This window comes from Scheffersomyces stipitis, chromosome 2 (assembly GCF_000209165.1).
Source record: "Scheffersomyces stipitis CBS 6054 chromosome 2, complete sequence".
Classification (NCBI taxonomy): domain Eukaryota; kingdom Fungi; phylum Ascomycota; class Pichiomycetes; order Serinales; family Debaryomycetaceae; genus Scheffersomyces; species Scheffersomyces stipitis.
The window spans coordinates 398,852-422,500 of NC_009042.1; the positions used below are offsets into that span (position 1 = coordinate 398,852).

Consider the following 23,649-nt stretch of genomic DNA (forward strand, 5'->3'; position numbering starts at 1 on the left):
GGATAAAAACAGAAATCCGATAACCAGCAACTAACAAATTAACGTCCCGATCTTCTTGCGAGACTTCCAGAGTGCACATTAATCGTCTCTGTTAGCCGCAATGGCATGACTTCTCCGCTGCTCATTGCTGTTCGCTCAGATCTCCACTTCGTAATCGCCAATCGGCATCTCCACTATCGCTCTGGGTGCAGGTCTGCTGGTAAATGGAAATTGCTGCAATGCCGTTCCAAAATAGGTGGGTATCATTTTTGGAGATTGGGATGGCGGAAGTATGCCTCAATGAGGTTTGGAAAGCGTGGGTTATGTTGCAACAAAGTGGTATAAAACAATACCTACCACACTAAGTATGGGCATATGTTCGATAATATAATCTATATAAATACACTAGTAGAGTACACTATGCAAGAGATTGGATATGGCATAGTGCAGATTACAATATTTCACAATATCCTTCATTATAATCGTTTTAATCGGACGAGAATATGCAATTTTCTGAATTACAATGCCAGATAATATGATTAGTTTTCATGAAACTTCTTTCAATGTTGTGCTGAATGGTGATTTTCATTTCGCAGTCGTTTTTGCCTAATGTCTGTTCATCATCTGTTCATTATCACCTTATAATATCTTCATTCTGATCGTCATATGTTCACTTCTCTGATGTGTACTTGCTAAACACGGGCGGTGCTGGGATGCCTCCAGCGTCGGGCCCGCTCCCTATGGCATGGGCTCCACCAGACAACTCAATCACCCTGCTCTGCAAGACTAAGGTATAGTCTCTCAATTGCATGTTTTCTTCGCGCAATCGTTCAAGCTCCAGACGCAAGGTGTCTGTCTCTGCGGCTTTGGACTCCAACTCCGTGATATACTTCTGTTTGCGCTGTCTGAAGGCTCGTTGTGCACTTCTGTTTTGCGCAGCTCTTTTCGTGTTGGAGACCACACGCTCTACACGGTGGTACTTACTGGCTAAATCGGCAGCACTACTGCTACCCACCCCCAGGTTGCCTGCTACACTTCCTCCGACGACTCCACCCACTGCATTCTGCTGTTGCTCTCCTAGACGTGAAACAGCTGCTGCTGCTGCGACGGCCTCGTGAGCAGCTCTCACCAGCTCTTCATGGCTGGGACGACCGGAGCCCGAACCGTCTGCTCTGTTCCCTCCATCCTGGTGATGGTGTTGCTGCGCATTGGCCACTGCTGCTGCCGTCACGTCTTCGACACTGGGATAGTCGTCGTTGGCTGCTTGCTGGTCATGTCTTTCGAACGAAGGATCAAACTTCACTTCCGAACCAGCGGCGCTGTCTTCCTTATCGTTCCAGCCTGAAAACTCCGCATTCATGGTCTTGTATCTCTTTCCGCTTGTGCCTGTTGATTGGCAGTTCTAATTGCAACGGTGATGTTATGGTTGCAACTCTGTGGTAAGGAATTATGTAATGATTGTTGTGGTTTGTCATGAATGACAAAGCACTGGATGAAAAGGAGTCATGTGACGTGGTGCAAGATGAAGGAGCAAATACAGGAACCAAAATCGGAGCGCGAATCAGGGAACAGAATCTCAGATGAAGAGATATGCGGAATCAATATGGAATTGCCGTACTTTGCAAGACTTATATATGCTAGTTATAGTTGATAAATTGCTCAATTACATTCATATGCCACTGTTCGAATTTGGCTCTTTTTTTTTGCTTTAACTGCCAGATTTGGGCCTTACAAAGACTCTGAATGCGGTACCTGAACTTTCTGTACCTCACGAGATTTGGTGCCTAACTCCATGCGAACACAGCCAGACTCACGATTCACCACCTCATCTCCATTAAATTCACATCTCATACACACCAAACTCTCTCTATCACACTCTCGTCTCTACTGTACTCCCAGTTTCTGCTACCTCCGTACTGCTGCTCTGCTTGTCAAGCTCCATCTTCAGTTTCTCGGATCATGTGACCCCATTTACGAGTCCTACCACAAAAGTCCATACCGAATCGCAGAAAAACATCTTCAGGGAGATTCGCTTTAAGGCATTCCTTCCAACTCTCCAGCTTCTGCCACTTCAACGCGCTCCAGAACGGCATCAGGTGGCAGTACCGATCCGCTTAACTCCAGCGGCACCCGTGTGTTCAACCAGTACTTAACAGTACTTTCCATAGCAAATACTATAACTACCATAGTCATTGCACTTTTAGATCACCACCATCAAATACAATTCACACGAGAGTCTGAGAAAAGCACTCTAACAGAACCCTATACCACATAGACGTAGACACCATCAATACTTTACTAATCTTACTTTCCGTCTTTCAGAGTTTTCTCCTTCCAAAAGATTTCATCACGAGCAAAAGGCATCGCATTCTCATTGTCATATAAAATTTATGCACTGACATCATAGCATACATTCCCCTAATTTCTACATAATTTGTGCCCATTTCAGTGACAATACCCACACAAATTACGTTCCCACAACACTCGATTACACCATTGCCATACTTGCACAATGTCGCTGCTAGATCTTGATTTCGACAACTTTCTTCTGCCTCCCATGGTGCAACCGAAACTGGCTCTGTTCTCCCAGGTAAGGACGCCTATGCAGCGGAAATCATCCAACTTCTTTCCCGTTCAAACGCCTCGCGATATCGACGACTCGTTTGACCACACGCTCTTAGCCGACCCCGGAGCCATAGCTCCTCCGTATGCCAAAAGACACAATAGTTCGCCCTTAATAGGTTCATTCAACAACCGTACTGGTCAGTCATCGCTGTCGTCCTCATCGCTGAAGTTCTTCTATGCGAATCCCGGATCTGGATCTGGAAATCCGCAACTTCTTACACCTTTGTTTGCTGATGTTTCGAATTCTACACCTAATTCAGCACCAGCTTCCGTAGCACCAACATCTGCTGGAACCAATGGACGCCAGACGTTATCTGTGTTTGGAGGCATCGATATCGGTGCCGACTTATCCAACAACTTGCACAGCTTGAACTTGAACAATAATATCAACAATATGCTTTCTCCTCCACCTTCTGCTGCATCTACTTACAACTACCAGCAAAGCACCCCTCAACAAACAGGAGGAAGCTTGGGGTTGTTAGCGATCTCCTCGCCACCAAATACAGCTTCCATGTTGAATTTGGGCGGTGGAGGGTCCACTACAGCCACAACCAGCGGAAGCGTGACTCCGTCCATTTCGTCCAATTCGATCTGGAACGACTCCAACAGTCTCGGTCACTTTGGACTCAACGGAAACGGGAACAGTAACAGCAATAACAGTAACAGTAACAATAGTAACAATAAAAACCCTAACAATATTGGTGTGAATGTCAACAGCAATATCTTGAACAGTACACCTAAGCTTTCAACATTAGACGAGCTTTTTGATGGTGAGCACAAGTTTTCGATGGAAAACAGTTACAGCGATGTGTTTTCCAACGACATGCTCTTTTCGCCGTTTTATGCCCATGAGGGCCACAGCCAGAACCAGTTTGGGGAAATCTCATCACCCTTAGCTCCTGTTGCCAGAACCGCCTCTTTCACTTCTTCCGGCTCGCGACCCAATTTCAAAAGCAAGGAAAACATCTACCTGAGCAAGTTGAACACACCTTCGTTTGTTCCTAGTGCCGTTATGTCCGATGGAGCTAAAGTGATGGGTTCTTCTACCATAGAGCCTACGGACTCAGAGGTCAAGTTGGAAAACACACGGGCGTTCATAAACCAGATCCATTCCAATGCAAATGTGAACTCTGGTGCCAGTAGCAGCTCTGGACATCGCGGCAACCTCGTTTTCAACAACGACTCGGCAACGCTTACGTCCAAACTCAACCAAATAGAACGGAAAGAGTCGGAGATCTCTGGTAGAATCAGTAGAAAGAATAGCGGTTTGCCTAGTTTCAACATTACCCAAGTAAACTCGGGAATCGACAGAGGCAACGTCAGAGTAAGCTTGCCGCAGACATCGTCTCTTCAAAAGCAGGTGACACGAAACGATGTTTTTATCCGTGAGATCCTTACCACAGATGAGACTACTAAATACAGTGAAGACTACTGTTCGACTTTCTACAAGCGCAACTCCCACGGGTACATGTTTACTAAAGAACCCACTAACACTTTGAAAGTCAACACTACAGCCAACAAGTCATGGGTGCAATTGAAGATCAAGCTTCCCTGTAGCAGTCCCGGCCAGACACGAGGAAGAACTGATGCTCCCGCCTTGCTTATCAAGAAACTCAAAGTAGACGTTAGACACTTGCCCATCTGGCGGCCAATCACCATGAATGGAGGCGCCAGTTCGTACCAAGGCAACGGCTACAGTAATTCAAACTACCAAGGAGGTAAGAGATATGGCAATTCTAATTACAATGGATACGGAAATGGATCGAGAAGGTATTCAGGAGGCTCTGGAGCGTCAGGATTTGGAAATAATAAAGAGTTCAGGAAACCCAAGAATCTCAATGTGTCTAAAAGGTTTGGGAAGAAAACAAGTGAATAATCTGGGAAAAACAGGATAGTTAATATAGTAAAGTAATGAAGACAATTCAATTCTTGGGCAGCGTAGTAAGTAGCATATAAATGGTGCAATAAGAAAGATAAAAGACAAGTCAAGAAAGGATAATACATATTAATTCAAATTCATAAATTGTAGTTGCAAAATGTATGGTAAAAATCTAGTTGCAAAATGCGTATGCACCTAAATTTAGTTGCAAAATATAATTACTACTGCGAGCTGTAGAATTGGGAGCACAATTTTAACCATTTTTCAATCACCAATTTACAACTAAGATATTCTGGATTGTAATGTTATTCGTCACGTGTATCCAATTAACCCCTTACTCTAGACGGTTAGAAGCCAAGATGACATTCTAGCTACTGACGATTTGATAAATTCTTTAGATGAGGCAGTCACGTGCCCAACTATCATACGATATGCTTTATAAATGTGCAGGATTTTGCAATTTGAACAGATTTTATTGGATGAACGGCGGAGGCAGAAAGAGTGGAGAAAGAGGGTTGAAAATGGCGATTTTGAGCTGGGGAAAACAAGTGATATCTCGTTCGGCCAGACGAAATGGATCTATGAAAATATGTGGAAGTTGTATCAAAAAGCAAAACCCGAGTGGTCGGAAGGCTTCGTCTTAATATCGTATGATTCCGCAGAGTCTCACCTTTACCAAACTGCCATACTGTAGCAGATGGTAGTGCGCACACCACAAAAGTTAACTAACTGCGAGCAGCACAAATTTTTCTAATCCAATCAAGATTATGGTAACTTTTCAGTGTTTACAGTTGGATAGTCACTTTCTTCTTTTCAGAAACGCTAGCTTCATTGTTATCGAGTTATCGTAGTTGTCTCTTGTGAGAATTTGCTGTCACGTTCGAGATCTCAATACGCAATTGGTTCTCTCTACTAGAATAATCAATTCTCCCTACCCTTTTCACCACTGCATCTATTCATAATGTTCACTGCCTCCATTCGTTCCAGCTTGAGAGCCAGAGCCGTTGCTCAAGTCCCCAGAATGGCTTCGATCACCAAACCTTCCATCATGTCCAGAGCTTCTGTGCTTCCACAGCAAATCAGAGCCTACTCTGACCATCACGAAGAGACGTTTGAAGAATTCACTGCCAGATACGAACAGGAATTCGAAAAGGCTTACGACTTGTTCGAAGTGCAAAGAACCTTGAACAACTGTTTCTCGTACGATTTGGTACCAGCTCCAGTTGTCATTGAAAAGGCATTGCAAGCTTGTAGAAGAGTCAACGACTACCCCACTGCTGTCAGAACCTTTGAAGCCTTGAAACACAAGGTTGAAAACAAGGAACAGTACCAGGCTTACTTGGACGAGTTGAAGGACATCAGACAGGAATTGGGCATCGACTTGAAGGAAGACTTGTACGCCGACGAAGCCTGAACGCTTTTTTTATACTATGCTTTCTTAATATGCCCCATCCAGCATGTTGGCCATCCTACATCAAATACATCATAAGCATGCAGACATCACAAGAGTCTTTTTTGTGTGGACTTTAGTTTGTTTTACTTTTTATATGAAATGAAAACCACGATTCAGCTCAGATTGTGTTCATTAGTGAACATACAAGTGTAATAAAGTGTAGATCAAATGAGAAAGAAGAGACTCTGCTATTTTCCAACAGATGGTGGTAGATAAGACAATCTATTCACAAATTTGCAAAAAGTAGAGATTCTGGTAGTATTTACTCTATAGCCTATAGTATATTGAGAATTGTATGGTGCTTCTATTTGTATTGGAATCATTTTGACTGGCTTTTGTCGCAATTTGCACCTAAATGAGAGCCAAAGACAGAATCGTAAGTAAAACCATATAAAAAATTGCAATCGTTTAGAAACTCAATCATAAATACTATAACACTTGGAAACCATCAATATCACATATAAGCTTATATAACAATTGCTTTATGGCCACCAGGTGCTTACTACTCACCTCATCTGCTTAAACAAGAGATCTACTGGTTTTTCAGTCACGTGACTCAATATCAAGATCAACTTCTCTCCAGGATTACTTACTATTACTAAAATTACGCTCTCAACTCTTTTATTCATTAAGATCCAAGCAGCCTTCAAATACTAAACCGCCTGAGTTTTTGAAGTTGTACACTCCAATTCAATTGCATAAATCTACTTTTAATATCATAAACACATAATTTCACAATTTTTCGAATAACAAATTCATAATCTCACCACCCATTACTCATAGACCATGGGAGTCTACATACCTCCACCCAACGATAACGACAGCGACAAAGACAAGAAGAAGAACAAAAACAATGACAATCCGAATCTAAATCCAGAACCCAGTGGCGATTCCAAGAAAGTCAACAACGTTATCAAAGGAGTTTCTTCAACTTCGCCTCCGGGAACTACGACATACTACATTCCAAACCCCTCGACATGGATCCCTCACAATCCCAGCGCAGGGCTCATCTGGGGACCATTGACGCCTTCGTCTGACAATAGGCCAGCACTTTACGGTATGGTAGGGCTCCAGTTTATATTGGGACTTGGTTTTTTCCGGGCAGCACGCCAGTTGTATCGCCCTCGTACTATAGTGACGTCTGTGAATTCTATCCCACAGCATTTTACACCCAAGGGCTCATTTTGGAAAGCATCTATACCGGCATTAACCGGTGCTGTAGCTATTTACGGCTGTGGACTCGAATTGAGCCGCTTAATGTTAGCGTATGATCCGTGGTATGAAGAAGCCAAATACTACAGAAGAGTAGCCATCAAGAATGGAGACAAGCCCAGTGCCTGGTTTGGTGCCTACGACTACTACAAGCCCATGTCGACAAAGGCATGGATAGATAAAGTAGGCATCTGGATCAAAGCAACAGAACATGAACTCAGTGAAAAGCAAGAAGTCTTGGACGTTAGTATTGTGCAAGCAAACAGTAGTAATCCCGACGATAAGGGCCATGTTGAACATGTTCTTATCCCCGTCAAGAAGAACAACTTGATGAGCCAAATGAACAAGAAAGGCAAGTATGTAGAGATCTACAATCGTCTCCGTGAATCCAACAAGTCCAGATACCGTACATTATTGGATACAGATTTGAAAGATGTCCAGGAGTTGAACAAGGCTGAACGTATCGACTTAATTTTGGAAGGAAAGTCTCCCTACAGCAATCCGGAGTACACAAAGCCCCATATTCAACTCGGAAACCATCATGTAGACACCGATGATGAGTTCGAAATGGTGTGGTTGAACTTTGAGCCTTGGGATGAATTGAAGTTGGAAACAGATTACGATATAAGACTCATTCCTCATTGGAGATGGGCTGATTCTGATAACTCAGAGCCAGAACTAGACGCTGTTGAACAACAACATAACCATTCCATTTCTGAAGCAGAGTCTTCGAAGGAATTAGTATAATATAATAGGGAATCAAAAATAGCAGAAGTATTGGAATAGCCAATAGACAATATCATTAATATCATCAATAATACGAGCATAAGAGAGTAAGAAAGTAATGTTGAATCCATAGAGCAGGTAACGTAGAGTATATACAAGAGTGATATAGCGAGTAATCAATCTAGTGTATATCCACTCATATATGAATATGGTTATTGATATGTCTATATACAAATATTTTTAATTCTATATACTACTTGTCCCCAATCAACTCTTCAGCCCATTTCAAGTTCTTAGCCTTGCTATTATTGTCTAGAGTAGGTTTATTAAAACTATCGAGATGTTGTTTCCAGATCAAATCGGCAGGATCCTGATCTGGTTCAACCCATTCGAAGCCATCACCTCCACTCATCCAATATGCTTGCATTTTGAGGTCTTCCATATTGTCTTTGGCTTCCAACAATCTGATCTTTTCACCTTCACGATTATATCCGGGCTGTAATGTACGTTGGGTATTGAACATATCGTCACTGGTTCTACATAACTCGTTGATGATCTCAGGGTTTGACTCTCCACCATTCAACTGACGATCAGCTTCTACAATTTTGGCTGAAAATAACATCTCATCAGCATGTTTGAACCAATGGGTATAGAATGTTCCTTTTTGCCAGGTCAAATAGTCACCACCGGAGCTGATTAACTGTCGCCCGACTCTGACAATTGTCAAGAAGAAACTGGAGTTGAACAAATAGGTTAAAATCAACGAGTTAATGGCTCCCAAATGTTTCCAGCCTTCGTTCAAAGCCCCCATATCGATGATTTCATTAACTCCATACTTGGTCAAGAACGTTATTACCAAAGATGTACCCACCAACTGTGAAAAACCCTTCCTGAGGATCCTATTGTTGTGCTCGATATAATTGGGATGGCCTACAGTCACATCGGTCAACTTGATGGCATTGAGGAAGTCAGCATTGGCCAAGGCATTTCTCAAAGCTACAAGTGCAGTACTCTTATCGATAATGGTATTGGCTCCTGGATTCTTTTCGTAGAAAGTGTTGATAATCTTCAAGTTCAACGGAGTAGCCAACTTCAAGAGAAAGATCTTCTTCAACAATTCAGCTGAGAACTTGGTGTCGTTCTTGAAGATTAGCTCTATAGAATGGGAAGCTTCTTGGATGAGTCTGGAATTGGTGTGCAACTGTTGATTGACTGGATAGTTTCGCTCTAGATTACGACAGGCAACAAGAGCTGCTATTATGTCGTCGTCAGAAACGTCCTTCTGCCCAAAAACAGCTTCGATCTTATCGTTCAAGCTCTTGTAGCTTTCCACATATTCAAAGCCAGAACTGGAGGTAAACGATAAAACCACCGGATTGGAATGAAAGTGTTTGGGAAAAACAGACGTAGATCTATTTAATACGATAGAGCGTCCCGTGAGCCCTATAGAAAAGCGACAGAGTCTCGGCAACATGGTTGGTACAGACGTTTGAGATGAGCTTGTTATATTTGAATATTGAAATATTTCAGATTTCCGCGAAACTGAAAAACCAGATACTCTCAATCAAAGAAAATGAAAAATGTGCGAACTGAATATGATCCGTAATTATACATCTACAATAATTGTATATCTTCTACGATTTACGTCTGCTATAATCATGAATGATGATATAACCATATAACTTGTTGTCATACTTTAATGTACAAATTTTAAATATCAAACGGAGACCACTTCTCATTGCCCTGCAAATAATGCAACACCAACACCTATACACAACAAAACAGTGTTCACAGTGATCAAATTTCCAGCATTGGTAGTATCAGAACTGGCAGGAGAGCCAGACCCAGAATCAGAGTCAGCGTTGTTTCCGGAAGCAGGTGCAACAGAGTTAGAAGGAGCTTCATACGTAGTAGTAGGCTGTATTCTAGTGGTGATGAACGAGACCGTCTCGGTAGTAGGATCGTCGATCAAGTTACCCTGAGCATCCAAGCTCTCTGAAGGTCTGGGGGGAGCGGCTCCAACGGGAGGAGTCGCTAAAGGAGTAGCAGCAGTAGTTGTGTGAGTAGAAAGCCAGTTCAGGATCTGAGCACTGTTCATGGTGAAAGTGTTGTCAGCAGCTACAACAAGAGTCTGAGTTTTAGCCCATGCTTGAATCTGAGCCGAATTCATAGTCTGAATGAGATCTCCCGGCGCAATTAGTACTTGCGTCTTGAGCCACGACAGATACTGTGCTGGACTCATAGTGGCAGTGTTGTCTGCAGCAGCAATGTCTGTTTGTGTTTTTGCCCAAGCTACAAGCTGAGCCGAGTTCAAGGTAGCAGTATTTACGGCCGGCAGAGCAGGCGTGGCTGGAGTTACAGCAGTAGTAGGAGTTGTTGCTTTAGTAGCAGGTGTAGTAGGAGTAGTGCCTGTAGTTGGAGTAGTGCCTGTAGTTGGCGTTGTACCTGTAGTTGGAGTAGTGCCAGTTGTTACGGTTTTGCCAGTTGTTGGAGTAGTGCCCGTGGTTGGAGTAGTCCCAGCGGTCGGTGTAGTGCCAGTCGTTGGAGTATTATCAGCCGCAGCCGCAGCAGCAGGAGCAACAGGGGCAGCCGGAGCAGGAGCAGGAGCCGGAGCAGCAACTGGAGCAGGAGCAGGAGCAGCAACTGGAGCAGCCGGATCAGCAGGAGCTGCAGGCACGGGATCAGCTCCCATTACTGAGCCAAGACTTATAAGCCCCAAGAAAACGTAGCTGTATCTCATCTGGCTATACAAAAACACTTATAACGAAATATACCAAAGTAAAGGAAGCGAACGTGGACAAGAAATGAGATTCGAATACTCAGATCAATAGTCAGTGGCAATGTCTATAGCAATATTTATAGCAATAGCAGTTGCAGATACTCCAGGATATAGAAGACGACTGGAGATAAACTGAAGATGGGAGTCCACTATCTAGTGATATTTCGCAGATTTGTTGATCCTGAACCTTCACGTTCCAGAATCTTTTTCTTCATTTTCGCGCATATCACGTGGTGATTATTGTCGGTTTTCTGAGGAATGAACCCGACTTCGCGACTTCCACAATAGCACTTTCTTAAGTAAGGAGTGATGGAAGATTCAGACGTAATAGATATGAAGAATCAAAGTGTTAGTAAGACACACTGTGTAAACACTCCTTTGAAACAATTAACTCTGTAGGCTTACTCTCTTTATCGATCTCACATAGTCAGCACTCGAACAGGTGAAAGATTCACATATAGTTCCGGATCTTTGAAACATCTATGCCTTAATCTTGTCTCTACATCTCTTTACACCTTTCTCTTCTTCTTACGCTTCTCCATCTTAGGAGCACAATCGGGACAATACCACACCTCGTCGTCCTTCGGAGGCGACGTAATCCCTACACAGCTCCAATGGAACCATTCATACTTACAGTCGTCATTGTCACAACCAATCATCTCTCCAAAAGACACTCTCTGGCAGAAACAGTACAAGTTGTTATCAGCATCCTCACCATTTCCCAGAGGACCATGTTCGTGTGGTCCGGAAATGTTTCGTGTGTGTCCTTCTAATGACCCTGGTCCAGACGAAGACCTCATCATGGCGCCAAAGCGTGTATCTTCTGCTTCTTCAGATCTCAATCTCTTTATTGGCCTACTATTAGCAATGTTACTCATACTGGCGGAGGTCCGCACACTTGACATGTGCTTTCTCTTCTTATTACGAATTCCCTCAGCTGTAGGAGTACCAGTAGCAGTACCACTGCGTGGAGTCGGCGTACCTGATAGACTGTCCGACAAGCCATTTGCACTATTTAAATCTGACTTGAACGCAGAACCTCCTTCTTCTTCCCACATGTTCTCCACAGGAGGCAACATCTCGTCACGTTCAAGTCGGGCAATATCTGTTTCGAAATGGTACAAATGTTTGGATATCAAAAGCAAAGCCGTGTTGGCCAAAAGAATCTTTTCCTTCTGAAGCTTCTTCATTACCTTCATATCCTCTTCTATTTTGTTATACAACTGTTGTTCCTTGGGATGCTTGGTAAGAGTTCCATTAGACCGGATGAACTTGTGAATCTGGTTGTCCTTTGTCTGGTACCGTTTTCTGGCTTCCATCACCTGTATATCTTTGCTTTTGATCTCTTCCAAGAGATGCTTTACCTCAAGAGGCAAGTTGGACAAATCCTGAGTATACTTTTCTAGCACTGTCGAAGTATCCATCTTATTTCTGAAGATCTACTGCTTCTAGTATAGGTGAGATGAAGATGACCAGCGAGCCGAAATGACGAGTAGTAATATAAAAAGTGGATATCTGCTCTTCTTTATTTGTCTATTTCTCTATTAGTTATAATCATAACTTTTCCGAATGATTGAAAAAAACACCTGCACATAAACCAGATATATGATCAAAAGATTTCAGAGCACTATATAATTCTCTACTCTATATTATATGTATAGATTATTATGAAGGAGTTGGCTCAGCAAGTTGAAAACTTATCAATTACTGAAGATGTTTCAGAAGAGATCGTTAGGCTTTTCAGCGTGAGAGCCGGACTTCTGCAGCCAGCATTAGATGAATGTAACAGTACTCAACTACTTCAAAAGGCAATAAAGCTCTCTCAAAAGAAAGAGTATTCTACGAGATTGTACGAAGCAGTGCTCAATGACACCGAAACTTTTCTAAACGGTCTACAAACTATAGGTGATGACCAGGCCGTTGTACTCACTAATGTGCTATCGAATTCTAGCTCTGAGCCTAAACCTCCAGTAGTTCAGAACTTGTTGAATTCTATCAAGACAATTATAAAGCCCTTGATATTAGATAAAGACACAGTATCGAAAGTCAGATTGTTCTTGTCAATCTATTTTTCCATAGTATCTCACTTTGGGAACGAAAGTGCCCAACATCTTCACGTCTTGCTCAAATTCATCAACCCTATTCCAGTCATTCTCTCTGAATCTGGGGAATCGGACTACAAGACAATCGTTTCTCTAGTTATGATGATATTGGTCAAGAATTTGCAAGCTAACAAAAAAACTACATGCGAAGTTATCACCGAGTATCTCGAGTTGATCAAAGAAGACGAAAGTCCCACTGCAGCCGAAGTGTTGAACTACATCGAATTGTTAGAAAACTTATACCCATTGATCCCAGAAGTAATTGAACCAATTTATACATGCGATAAATCCAAGAATTTGATAACCGCTGAAGTTGATCGCGTTCTTGAATCTGGTGGCAGGGAATTGGAGTATCCGAACAGACGTAGGGTCTGTATCAGTATCTTGAATCTTATAAGCAGTTCTTGTATTTCTGAAACTGGCCGTAACTACAATGTTTCCACTTTCTTGCAATTATTAAAAGCAGGAACAATGCTTAAAGATATCGAAATTAAATTATTGTCTACATTGAATCTTATCAAGTTATGGAACTTTATAGAATTGGAGAAGAAATCGGAATCTTCCGAGAATGTGACGATAACAAATCTTGAAACAAACTTAACCAGCTACTTGCGAAATTCAAATGTCGCCGAAGATGCACGAAATATTGAAGTTTGTGTAGAAGGTTTGGCATACTTGAGTTTGAATACAAGCGTAAAGCAGCACCTTAGACAGGACGAAGTCTTAATAGAACTATTGTTGAAGATATTGAAAGATAGCTCAAGCGGGGCAAAGAAGCAAAGAAATGACTCGTCCTTGGTTTACGGAATTTTGGTTTTGATTTCTAATCTTGCAAAGTTGAAAGATCCCAATGATAAGGGTTCAGATAGAAGTACTGCTTCCTTTTTGAAGGGATTCGCAACTCCTAGCGGTTCAAGAACGAAAGACAAAGAAGAAGACCAAGATGCCATCCAGTTGTTCAACAGATCTCTATTAAAGGACCACAAGATTATTGAGATTATCTCAGTTTTAAAGATTTACAAGGAAGAGGACGGAACGGCACCACAGATACAACAGAACAACTTACTAAGACAGTTCATTTTTATATTGCATACGCTTTCCATGAACCCCCAAAGAGCAGTCAAGGAAGAAATAGTCAAACAGGGAGGATTAAACGTAATATTGGGCTATCTCATCAAATATAGCACAGTTAGTAAAGCCACAGGAGAAACTCGTCCAATTTCTAGTTCTGCAGAACTTATTGATACGAGAATGCTCGCGATTCGAGCTTTGGCCAAAATCTTGATATCTGTAAACCCTTCATTATCATTCAAAAAATATGATATCAAAACATCGGTTCCATTTCTCGTCGAGCTATTGGGTCCTGATATCTCTGTATATACTGGCTCACTTGATACCCAATCGGCAAACGAAAAGTACCTCTTTGACTTTACTAATCTTGACAAGTACGAGTCGTTGATGGCATTGACAAATCTTTCGTCCAATGAGGATACTCAATTACAGGGGTTGATACTTCGCAGAACTTACGATACGTATTTGAACAACTTTATAATTGATTCAGATATCCCACCTGTCCAAAAAGCTTCTTGGGAGCTCATATCCAACTTGATAACGCAAACATCTTTACTTGCTAAATTTTTCAATCTAGAAGATAAAGACAGCTACAAAAGGTTAGACTTGTTAATTAAATTGTTAAACTCCAAAGACGAAGAACTACAGATAGTGATTGCTGGTTTGTTGGCTAATGCTACCTCTGAATTTGATATGATTTCCGAGATCCTTGTGAAAGATACGAAAATTTTTAAGGACATCACCAACACTCTTAGTTTCATTTTTCAACATCAAAATAGTATCGATAACTTGATATTGCGGTGCAGCTACGTATTGATCAACTTGGTCTATGCGGCTGCCAACTTGGGAGAGGAGAAGCTACAAGAATTTGCTGATAATCAAAAGCTTAAACTGGCGGTCAACGAGACCTTGAAAGCAACAAAAAACCAGGGTATCCTAGAAGTACTTATTGAAGTCATTAAGATGGTGCGTTTTAAGTAGTACTATACATATTATACACAATTTTAAAAATGGATTAATCTTTGTGCGAGGGTATCATGATGATTCTCAGCATTAGTAACCGATTGCTTTACCTTGTTAGAAGACGAATCGTTATCCAATTTGACTCTAATGGCCTTATGCAAGTTACTCAAGTACTCAGGATAGCCAAGACTGCTGTTGGTGGCCATACTACCTCTTAAACTGTCTTCTACAAGCAATTCCCTGAACTCATGTTCTACGCCATCAATTCCAGGACGGACCAAACGGATGCCAGCACTTTCTAAAGATGAATCTCCAACAATATAAGTCTGGAAATACTTGACAATGTTGCGAGCTTGTTCTGAAATGTGAGTAGGTAACTCGGGCAACTCGTCAATGAGCGGGTTAAGTTCCTCGACAGATTCTACTTGGTCCCCAAACAAGTCTTTGACAAGCATCATGTTAGACTCTGGATGAACCCAGACATATACCTTCATACCATCACACAAGATGTATACACCCTTTTGGAGGTGACTAGCGGAGACTTCTTTGGACTTGGGCAAAGAGAAGAAACCATTGGTTGGTTCAAATTCTGCCTCCTCCTCAGAAATAGAATGCAATTCGATTAAAGCTGGATACAAGAGGTACATTAATCTCTCGATGGGCATACTAAGCATTTGGTACAAATCAGCAAGTCTGACATCAGAAGAAATAGCGGTAGAGTCTCTAATAGCTTTGGATTTGATAAACGCAAGTAAGTAGATAGGAAGATGCACTAGTGAGTCCGGAAACAACAACTGGTTAGTCAAGGTTCTTGTAGTGTTATGTCCATATTCAGACATAGCTCTGTACTGGGTGAAGATCTCTACCAATTTGGAGTTAACAGACTCACGCAACTCAGTTAAGGGCTGTTTCCCTACAAATGACAAGGTGTCTCTCACAATGGTAGTAACAATTGCGTTCTCATCCGCGAAGTTAAACGCATCTTCTAACCTCTCGGTGACTGCTACAACCAAGTTAATAACTCTGACCTTTCTGACACCATCAGGATCAGTGTACAACAAAGCTGCTTGAAAGTGACAGTCCAACTTTGTGCTGAGTTTACCATCGTATTCAAGCAAGATAGTAAAAGTCTGGTCTTCGTTAAGAACAGGAATCACTGGGTCTTGGACACTTCCAACTACAGAGGTATCAGCAATAGACGAAGAGGTGCCATAGTACTGAGAAACTTGCAATCCATTGGAACAACGTAATTTTAACTGACCCTGATAACCAGAGGCTTTCTTGATAGAATTGATTATCTTAGCTGTCAAGGATCTACCATCCCGTTCAAAGTTGAAATTGGACGATCTGCTGATAGTTCCACCGGTGATAGACGAGAGCCAGCCTATGTTAGACAAGTCGACAGAAGTTGGAGAAATCACATGAACATCAAGTCCTACATTCTTCTCCACAAAGTCTCTTCCCAAGAGTTTGATATACTCATTATCAACGGAATACAATCTCTTCTCCATCAATGGTGCCGGAGAACGACCTACATTCTTGTTGTCCTTGTACTTCAAGGCACCTGGGCCCCAAGTTGGAAGAGTGGAGAGAATGGACGTGATTTTACCTCCACCCACTGCCTCAAGACACAACATGGCAGTTCTACAGGCGGCTAGAAAACAGGTTTCGGAATCAGCCACTGTTTCTTGCGAACAAAACAGCTCCAATTGGTTCAAGGCATCTTCTATGACGTTCTTGCTTTCCTCAGCATCTACAAACATGCCTTCACTGAATGGAACAAATGGATCTTCAAGGTCAGAAGAGATCACTACCTGAGTCGATTCTAGAGTTGGTGATAAGTTGAAGAAATGCAAGCTTTTGTCGAAAGCAATGAAAGCAAACTTTTGCTTGACCCTCTTGTTCGGTGTTTCTGGCTCGTTTGGATCGTAGTTATCTAAGTCCTCCGGATAGTGTTCTACATAATCATCAGTATACAAGGTGGCCCTTATGGCATCAGCTATGATAACTGGCAAATTCTGTTTGACACTCTGTTCACTAATATCGATCAAGAAGATGTGATGCAAGGGCTGCGAATGCACTTCGGGGCCACCGAAGTTGTATTCGTCAGGAACCAAGAGGTCATAGACACCTTTGTGCAATTCTGGCCGAGACAATCTGTCGATTCTGTAACCCTGTCCATCCAAAACCGAAGCGTAGTCGTCAGGAACTACGTTGTTTGGAAACTGACAGATGTTACACATAAACTTGCCATCATTAGTGAACTGAAATGAAGGGTTCACGTAGGTTCTACAGCGACGACACCTGATCGGACCTTTACTGAGCGGATCGTCATTGGCTCCGATGTCGTCGCGTTTCATGTCTACAAGAGGGACAGGCTCTTCCGAAGCAAGTAAAGGCGCAAACGGTCTGATGGTGACAGAAATAGGCAACTTTGTAGCCGCACGCAACAGTTCAGATTCGGGAACATAGTACATGGTAGAACGGATGAACTTCGACAGTGATGTGCCTTGGTCTACAGCATGGAATTGGGAAGTCGCTTCAGGAGGCAGCACATTTTGAAATGTGTAAAACGAACGGAACTCGCCAGCATCATTTGCAGACGTGTACTCCACTTGGTTAGCGTATCTGTGTTGTTGCAAGGAGAGATCCTCGTTTTCCTGAGATAAATGGTTCATATCGCGTAACACTTTTGGCACAGGAGCAGAAGAGAGGTGCTGATCGAAATGTGATTGGTTGATGGGGATATCATTTGCAGCAAAACCGTTTGCTGCTAAGTTGTTTGTTGCAGTATTGTTGACATTGTTAGTATTCGGAAAGTTCTGATTAGATTGGTATGGATTTTGGTTTTGCAGTGGCTGGAACGGATTCTGCTGGTAGATCTGGTTTTGCTGACTGTTGTTATACAGCGCAGTGTAAAGAGCAGCATGAGAATTAGTAGGCGATGCTGCCACCGATGCCATAGGTGTAGCTGCTGAAGAAGCAGGTAAGGAATTGAATTCGGTATGGAAAGCTCTGGCTGGACGCTTTTTCTTCTTTCTTCCTACAGCCAAATTGTCGAATTGACCCGCGAGATCTTCGGCGGCATTGACGGATGCAGCTGGCGTGAACGAGCCAGCTGGAGGTGTAGCGTACGACATCTGAGAAGGAATGAAGAAAAGAAGATGCTTATGAGAGTATTTCCCAATGTTGATCTGAAGAAGAATGCTAGTGAAATGTCGTGCATGTTTAGTGATGTTGGCGTATGTCGCAACTAATGTGAGAGAGACATTCTACAGACAACCTCTTTTCAGTAGAGATTTAGAGGAGACGAAACACAAAGAGACAAGTCATAACTTATAAGGGGAGTGAAGCATCTTTGTGAAGATGCAGCTGTGAGCTTTCGGCATAACAACATTCTGAAACAACCCGAAGGAGAGGAGAAAATTCGATTTCGGCAAGTGTTGACAACTCTACTGTTGGTGGAGAATGAGCTTTATAGCTAGCTGAATACGAAGGCAAGCTCAGGGCCTGATAGATTGGGTGCGAAATCGGAGAATCAGCAGCAATTACCAGAGAGAGAGCAGGGTAGTTTTGTGTGAAACGATCGAATCTGGGACATGGGACATGGAACAATACCAAGAAACACTTACAGATGAACCGCACACAGTGTAGATACTCAGAGGAGATGTATACCAAAGAGATACAAAGTTGAAAGTAATTTCCATATGTTCGTAGCTCTTCCTTACTTTTGTAGACGTAGGGCCATACAGGAGCTACTGGACATACATCCAGACGTCACCACAAGTGCACCATATACATAAAGCAGGAAAGCAGAAGACATTAAAGACATCTCGCTAAGACTACGGACTATCACCATCACCATCACCATAGTAACTCCAGATGTAGAATTGTAAAATCATTTCTTTCAAGCTGAATGTCGGTTCACCACTATCATGGCCACTGCCACTAGGGTAGTGAAGAACTAACCAATTAACCGTTTGTTCCTGCACTTCCAATGCTAAGAAAAACCATATAACAAGAAAACAAGAAAAATTCATCCACCAGCTATTGTTACTATATATTAACCTGAAAATCCCGCCTCGAATATGCCATGTCTCTTCCTCCAGACCCCCACCACATCATGGCCATACTGCTGCTTCTCTTTCTACAAGAGCAGAATGTGCCCATAAACTGCTCAGTGTATTCCCTTACACTGGGTTTCATCCAGTTCCAGGATTTCCGGCCTCCCTACAGTCCTGCCTTGGACTCTCCCAGTCCCCATGGCCCACACTTTCCAGCCTGGAACAACTGGCTGAGCGAGTTCCTTCCAGCTTATTACATAACAAACTGTCTGATCCCCGATCTCATCCAGTTGGTGATCGAACTGAACATCACAGGCACAGATGACCAACAAGATAAGCTTATCAACTCTCCCTATAACGACCGAGACAACGGCGACACATTCGTAGCTTTGCTATTCATGGTCTGCGGCTCGTGTGTATCCAGTTGGATGCTTGCCTTGCTTCACTATCTATCACCGAAACACAAGAGAAAACCGCTTGTAGTCCAGCTTGCTACCATAATGTACTCTGTAGTGATGACAATTCTGCTTTCACGACTCACTGATGGATCGTCGCAGGAATACTACAAGGATACACTAGATATAGTGCGGCTCCACGAACTCATATACAACAACAATACCTATAGGATCACAGTAGTAATTTCCCAGATCCTCACCCAGGTGGCGTGGTTTCAGATCGTCCTCAAAATCACGAAAACGAAGTGGAAATGGCTCACTTCCTGTTATGGTGCAGTCGTAATTTCTGCCCATACAGCAGTCAACATTTTCTGCCAGGTCAGGTACAACAACACCGACTCGATCTTTGACAGCACCAACGCGAGCTTCGACCGCTGGGCTCTGGCACGTGTCGTTATCAAACTCATGCTCGTAGTCTGGTTTGGAGGTAGTTTACTCTACTACACCATTGTTATCAAGAATCCACACAAAGTGTGCTATTCAAGACGTTTGCTTCCACTAGGAATCTTCAACTGGTTCCTCTTCGCTTTGCACGTTGTACTCTCCATTCTCATCATATCTCTCTTCAGAGACAACTGGTTAGTCAACACCTGGTTGTTTCTACTTCCAATGCTCATAGAGGTCATCTTCTTGACAACCGTATGGGAATGGGTGTGTAATATTCGTTTCTTAGAGAAACGGTTTGAGATGATGGGCGTACTTGGAAGACGAATCAGCCTTGAAGATATCGCCAGTTTGCATCTGCAAAGTGGAAAGATTCGAAAAGTCGAAGTGATGACCAATTTTATGAGTAAATTTTACAAAAGAAACCACGTAGTAGCCAAAGACGACACGGACAACTCGGTGGAGATGAAAGACTTTTCAGATAACTCCAACGAGTCTACTGATGCTACTACAAAAATCAATAGCGACTTGTCTGCTACCAGATCAGTGACCACAAGAACACACAGTGATAATACATTAGAAATTCACAATCTGCAACTTGAAAACGAAAACAGTAATAATGAAAACAACTACAATTATAACGATAATGATAATGACAATAATAATGACAACGCCAACAATACTAATAACAATACTAATAACAACACCAACAATATTGTTCACAGTAATCAAACCCTTAATTTCAACAATATAATGGACAATAGCCAAGATAGCCACAATATGAATCTGTACCATATAGACACTGGTGAGGGAGATTCTTCATCACATCGTCGTAGTGCTGGTAGCTGCGACGACGAGTACATCAACAACTACGAAATCTGGGCCGACGACGAAGATCAGGAGATTGATGATTCTACGCAAAATATAGACTACGATTATTCACAATTTGAGGCTGGACCCTCGGAAGCTCCTCCACCATTCCAACCGCATCCGGGGTTTTCCACCGGCGACTACTGGCAGGACCATAAGGAGCACATGTAATATAAGTACTAATATATGAGAAAGGATGCTAGAGACTGTAGAGTTAAAACGAAAAGAGTTACAATGTATATGTGAAGTCACATGACCACGCACGAGATGACTCAGGAACGGTGCAGGAGGTTCCAGAAGTTTCTCGAAAGGGCCTTGGTAAACCCCGGAATTCGTTGTGTGACATAATGACCTAGTATTTAAGAGTGTGGTTTCAATCTAATTTCTGTTGTAGAAATTTCTTAGCAGAAGTTGCCTTTGCCAGTAATATCGATGCTTCGTGCCAATCAATACTTACGGAAGAATATGATAAGAAACGGCTCTGGTCTCATCGGAAGATCTCATCTCTATGATGGTGCCAGAGCAATGCTGATGAAAAGTAGGGTTTTCACAAATGAAATACCTAACAATGCTTTGTATTCACAAAATTTGCTGAGCAATAACAAACATAACAGTTCTACTCAAAAGGGTTTACCGACTTACAATCTCATGTGGAGTTCAATTCCAAACGTAGCCCGGACGACTATGATCACTCAGAAGAGATTGTTTCATAGTACCATCCCAAAGAAACTCCAGATGCAACAGAATGAAGAAAGTGACAACCGTCCGGCGCTTGAAAAGTTTGGAAGCGACCTCACCCAGATGGCCAAAGACGGCAAATTGGATCCCGTGATCGGCCGAGATGAGGAAATTCGTCGTACTATCCAAATCTTGTCTCGTAGAACAAAGAATAACCCAGTCCTTATAGGGAATGCCGGTACGGGTAAGACTGCCATTATGGAAGGGTTAGCTCAGAGGATTCTCAAGGGTGAGGTTCCAGACTCTATGAAGGACAAGAAAATTATCACTTTGGACTTAGCAGGAATCATCTCTGGGTCCAAGTTCAGAGGTGATTTTGAATCCAAACTCAAACTGATACTAAAAGAGGTGGAGGAGCAGCATGGCAAAGTGATTTTGTTTGTAGATGAATTGCATTTGCTTATGGGTTTGGGCAAGGCTGAAGGGTCAATTGATGCTTCCAACTTGTTGAAACCAGCTTTAGCTAGAGGTATGCTTTCTCTCTGTGGAGCAACTACTATCGAAGAGTATCGTAAATATGTGGAGAAAGATGCTGCTCTTGCAAGAAGATTCTCACCTGTTCTTGTAAACGAGCCGACTGTGCAAGATACCATTTCGATATTGCGTGGTTTAAAGGAACGTTACGAAGTTCACCATGGTGTTCGTATTACTGATGGTGCCTTAGTGACTGCTGCTCTCTATTCGAACAGGTATATCACCGACCGTTTCTTGCCTGATAAGGCTATTGACTTAGTTGATGAAGCCAGTTCAACTTTGAGATTGCAGCATGAATCCAAACCTGATGCTATCGCTCAATTAGACCGTGACATCATGACCATTGAAATCGAATTGGAATCCTTACGTAAAGAAGAGGACCAGTTGTCCAAGGATCGTAGAAGTAAGTTGGAAGAAGAATTGAAGGTGAAGAAGGCGGAGTTGGCCGAGTTCACAGAACAATGGGAGACTGAAAGACGGCTGATCCAAGACGTCAAGAGCGCCAAAACTGAATTAGAACAATCGAAGTTCGACTTGGAACAATACCAAAGAGATGGCAATTATGCCAAGGCATCTGAATTACAATATGCCACCATCCCTGAACTCGAAGAAAAGTTGAAGAGCTTGACGGAAAAAGAAAGTGCTAACCAATCGTCAAACTTGTTGCATGACTCAGTAACATCCGACGACATTGCCAGTGTTATCTCCAAGATGACTGGAATTCCTGTCAATAACTTGTTGAAAGGTGAAAAGGACAAGTTACTCGATATGGAAATTATTTTGAAACAAAAGGTTGTAGGACAGGATGAAGCAATTCATGCTGTTTCTGATGCTGTAAGACTTCAAAGAGCTGGCTTGACTAGTGACAAGAGGCCCATTGCCTCTTTCATGTTCTTGGGGCCAACTGGTACAGGTAAGACTGAGTTGACGAAGACTTTAGCAGAGTTTATCTTCAACGATACTTCCTCGGTTATCAGATTTGACATGTCCGAGTTCCAGGAGAGACATTCTGTTTCAAGATTGATCGGTTCGCCTCCTGGATACGTCGGTTACGAAGACAGTGGCGAGTTGACCGAGGCTGTCAGAAGAAAGCCATATTCAGTGGTTCTTTTTGACGAGTTCGAAAAGGCTCATAAGGATGTCTCGAAGTTGTTATTGCAGGTATTGGATGAAGGCTCCTTGACGGACTCTCATGGAAAACATATAGATTTCCGTAACACAATCATTGTCATGACATCTAACATTGGGCAGGAGATCTTATTGGCTGACCAAGATGCTCACGAAGATGGAAGCATTTCCGAAGGTGTCAAGCGCGAAATCACTGAAGTGTTAAAGCATTACTATCCACCCGAATTTTTGAATCGTCTTGATGAAGTGTTGATTTTTAACAGATTGTCTAAGTCTTCCTTGAAGAACATTTTGGATATTCGTTTGAGAGAAATTCTGGAAAGGTTGGACGACAAGCGGATACGCCTAGAGCTTACCGAAGAAGCCAAAACTCTTATCTGTGATCTTGGTTATGATCCAATCTATGGGGCACGTCCATTGAACAGAGTCTTACAGAAACAGTTACTTAACCCATTGGCTCTCCTTTTGATCAAGGGTCAGGTCAAGGAAACCGAGACTGTTTCTATCGAAGCCAAATCTGGAAAGATCTTTGTTAGACCCAATCATGATGAAAACATCTATGACGAAAACGGAGAAAAAGTGGGTGGTGAAGAGTGAACAGAAAATTTATATGAAGAGTAAGACAAAAAAGCTGTAAATAGAATACCTAGGTTTTGTAAATAATGGAAAAAATATTGGTTTCGAAAAATAGAAATCGTATGAAAATATCTACATCGAATAAAGAAAACAAACATACAATTTTGTAAA

The 23,649-nt window shown here is 42.4% G+C and overlaps 11 protein-coding genes across 11 annotated transcripts; 6 read left to right on the forward strand and 5 right to left on the reverse strand. All coding sequences in view use genetic code 12, as the record gives it.

The window, feature by feature from the left end:
- Positions 1–531: 531 nt before the first annotated feature.
- Positions 532–1,339, reverse strand: PICST_66810 (predicted protein; the record flags this gene model as incomplete). The annotated part of the gene is made up of 2 exons (XM_001382801.1): positions 532–918; positions 964–1,339. 2 exons carry the CDS (start codon positions 1,337–1,339, stop codon positions 650–652), a joined length of 645 nt encoding a protein of 214 aa, XP_001382838.2.
- Positions 1,340–2,084: 745 nt separating this feature from the next.
- PICST_66811 (predicted protein) lies at positions 2,085–4,528 on the forward strand. The gene has a single exon (XM_001382274.1). It carries the CDS (start codon positions 2,492–2,494, stop codon positions 4,478–4,480), a length of 1,989 nt encoding a protein of 662 aa, XP_001382311.2. The 5' UTR covers positions 2,085–2,491; the 3' UTR covers positions 4,481–4,528.
- Positions 4,529–5,299: 771 nt separating this feature from the next.
- COX6 (subunit VI of cytochrome c oxidase) lies at positions 5,300–6,053 on the forward strand. Its single transcript, XM_001382275.1, has one exon. The coding sequence runs from the start codon at positions 5,445–5,447 to the stop codon at positions 5,895–5,897; it is 453 nt and encodes a 150-aa protein (XP_001382312.1). The 5' UTR covers positions 5,300–5,444; the 3' UTR covers positions 5,898–6,053.
- An 825-nt stretch (positions 6,054–6,878) lies between these two features.
- On the forward strand, positions 6,879–7,820 carry PICST_40521 (predicted protein; the record flags this gene model as incomplete). Its single annotated transcript, XM_001382276.1, has 1 exon — positions 6,879–7,820. A coding segment is annotated over one exon (942 nt), but the record flags the coding sequence as incomplete, so codon positions are not given.
- Positions 7,821–8,127: 307 nt separating this feature from the next.
- PICST_29495 (predicted protein) lies at positions 8,128–9,348 on the reverse strand (the record flags this gene model as incomplete). The annotated part of the gene is made up of 1 exon (XM_001382802.1): positions 8,128–9,348. The coding sequence occupies one exon, from the start codon at positions 9,346–9,348 to the stop codon at positions 8,128–8,130; it is 1,221 nt and encodes a 406-aa protein (XP_001382839.1).
- Positions 9,349–9,533: 185 nt separating this feature from the next.
- On the reverse strand, positions 9,534–10,566 carry DAN4 (Cell wall protein DAN4 precursor; the record flags this gene model as incomplete). The annotated part of the gene is made up of 1 exon (XM_001382803.1): positions 9,534–10,566. The coding sequence occupies one exon, from the start codon at positions 10,564–10,566 to the stop codon at positions 9,610–9,612; it is 957 nt and encodes a 318-aa protein (XP_001382840.2).
- Positions 10,567–10,701: 135 nt separating this feature from the next.
- On the reverse strand, positions 10,702–12,123 carry YNG2 (Ing1-like protein). The gene has a single exon (XM_001382804.1). The coding sequence runs from the start codon at positions 12,075–12,077 to the stop codon at positions 11,163–11,165; it is 915 nt and encodes a 304-aa protein (XP_001382841.2). The 5' UTR covers positions 12,078–12,123; the 3' UTR covers positions 10,702–11,162.
- A 197-nt stretch (positions 12,124–12,320) lies between these two features.
- Positions 12,321–14,807, forward strand: SHE4 (protein required for mother cell-specific HO expression; the record flags this gene model as incomplete). Its single annotated transcript, XM_001382277.1, has 1 exon — positions 12,321–14,807. The coding sequence occupies one exon, from the start codon at positions 12,321–12,323 to the stop codon at positions 14,805–14,807; it is 2,487 nt and encodes an 828-aa protein (XP_001382314.2).
- Positions 14,771–17,830, reverse strand: SFB3 (sec-24-like membrane protein involved in ER to Golgi vesicular transport). The gene is given in 3 exon segments (XM_001382805.1): positions 14,771–16,732; positions 16,751–17,506; positions 17,591–17,830. The coding sequence occupies 3 exon segments, from the start codon at positions 17,750–17,752 to the stop codon at positions 14,831–14,833; spliced, it is 2,820 nt and encodes a 939-aa protein (XP_001382842.2). The 5' UTR covers positions 17,753–17,830; the 3' UTR covers positions 14,771–14,830.
- A 1,082-nt stretch (positions 17,831–18,912) lies between these two features.
- On the forward strand, positions 18,913–20,733 carry PAL2 (transmembrane protein; the record flags this gene model as incomplete). The annotated part of the gene is made up of 3 exons (XM_001382278.1): positions 18,913–19,024; positions 19,070–20,079; positions 20,158–20,733. 3 exons carry the CDS (start codon positions 18,913–18,915, stop codon positions 20,731–20,733), a joined length of 1,698 nt encoding a protein of 565 aa, XP_001382315.2.
- Positions 20,734–21,246: 513 nt separating this feature from the next.
- Positions 21,247–23,499, forward strand: HSP78 (Heat shock protein 78, mitochondrial precursor HSP78; the record flags this gene model as incomplete). The annotated part of the gene is made up of 1 exon (XM_001382279.1): positions 21,247–23,499. The coding sequence occupies one exon, from the start codon at positions 21,247–21,249 to the stop codon at positions 23,497–23,499; it is 2,253 nt and encodes a 750-aa protein (XP_001382316.2).
- Between the last annotated feature and the right edge of the window lie 150 nt (positions 23,500–23,649).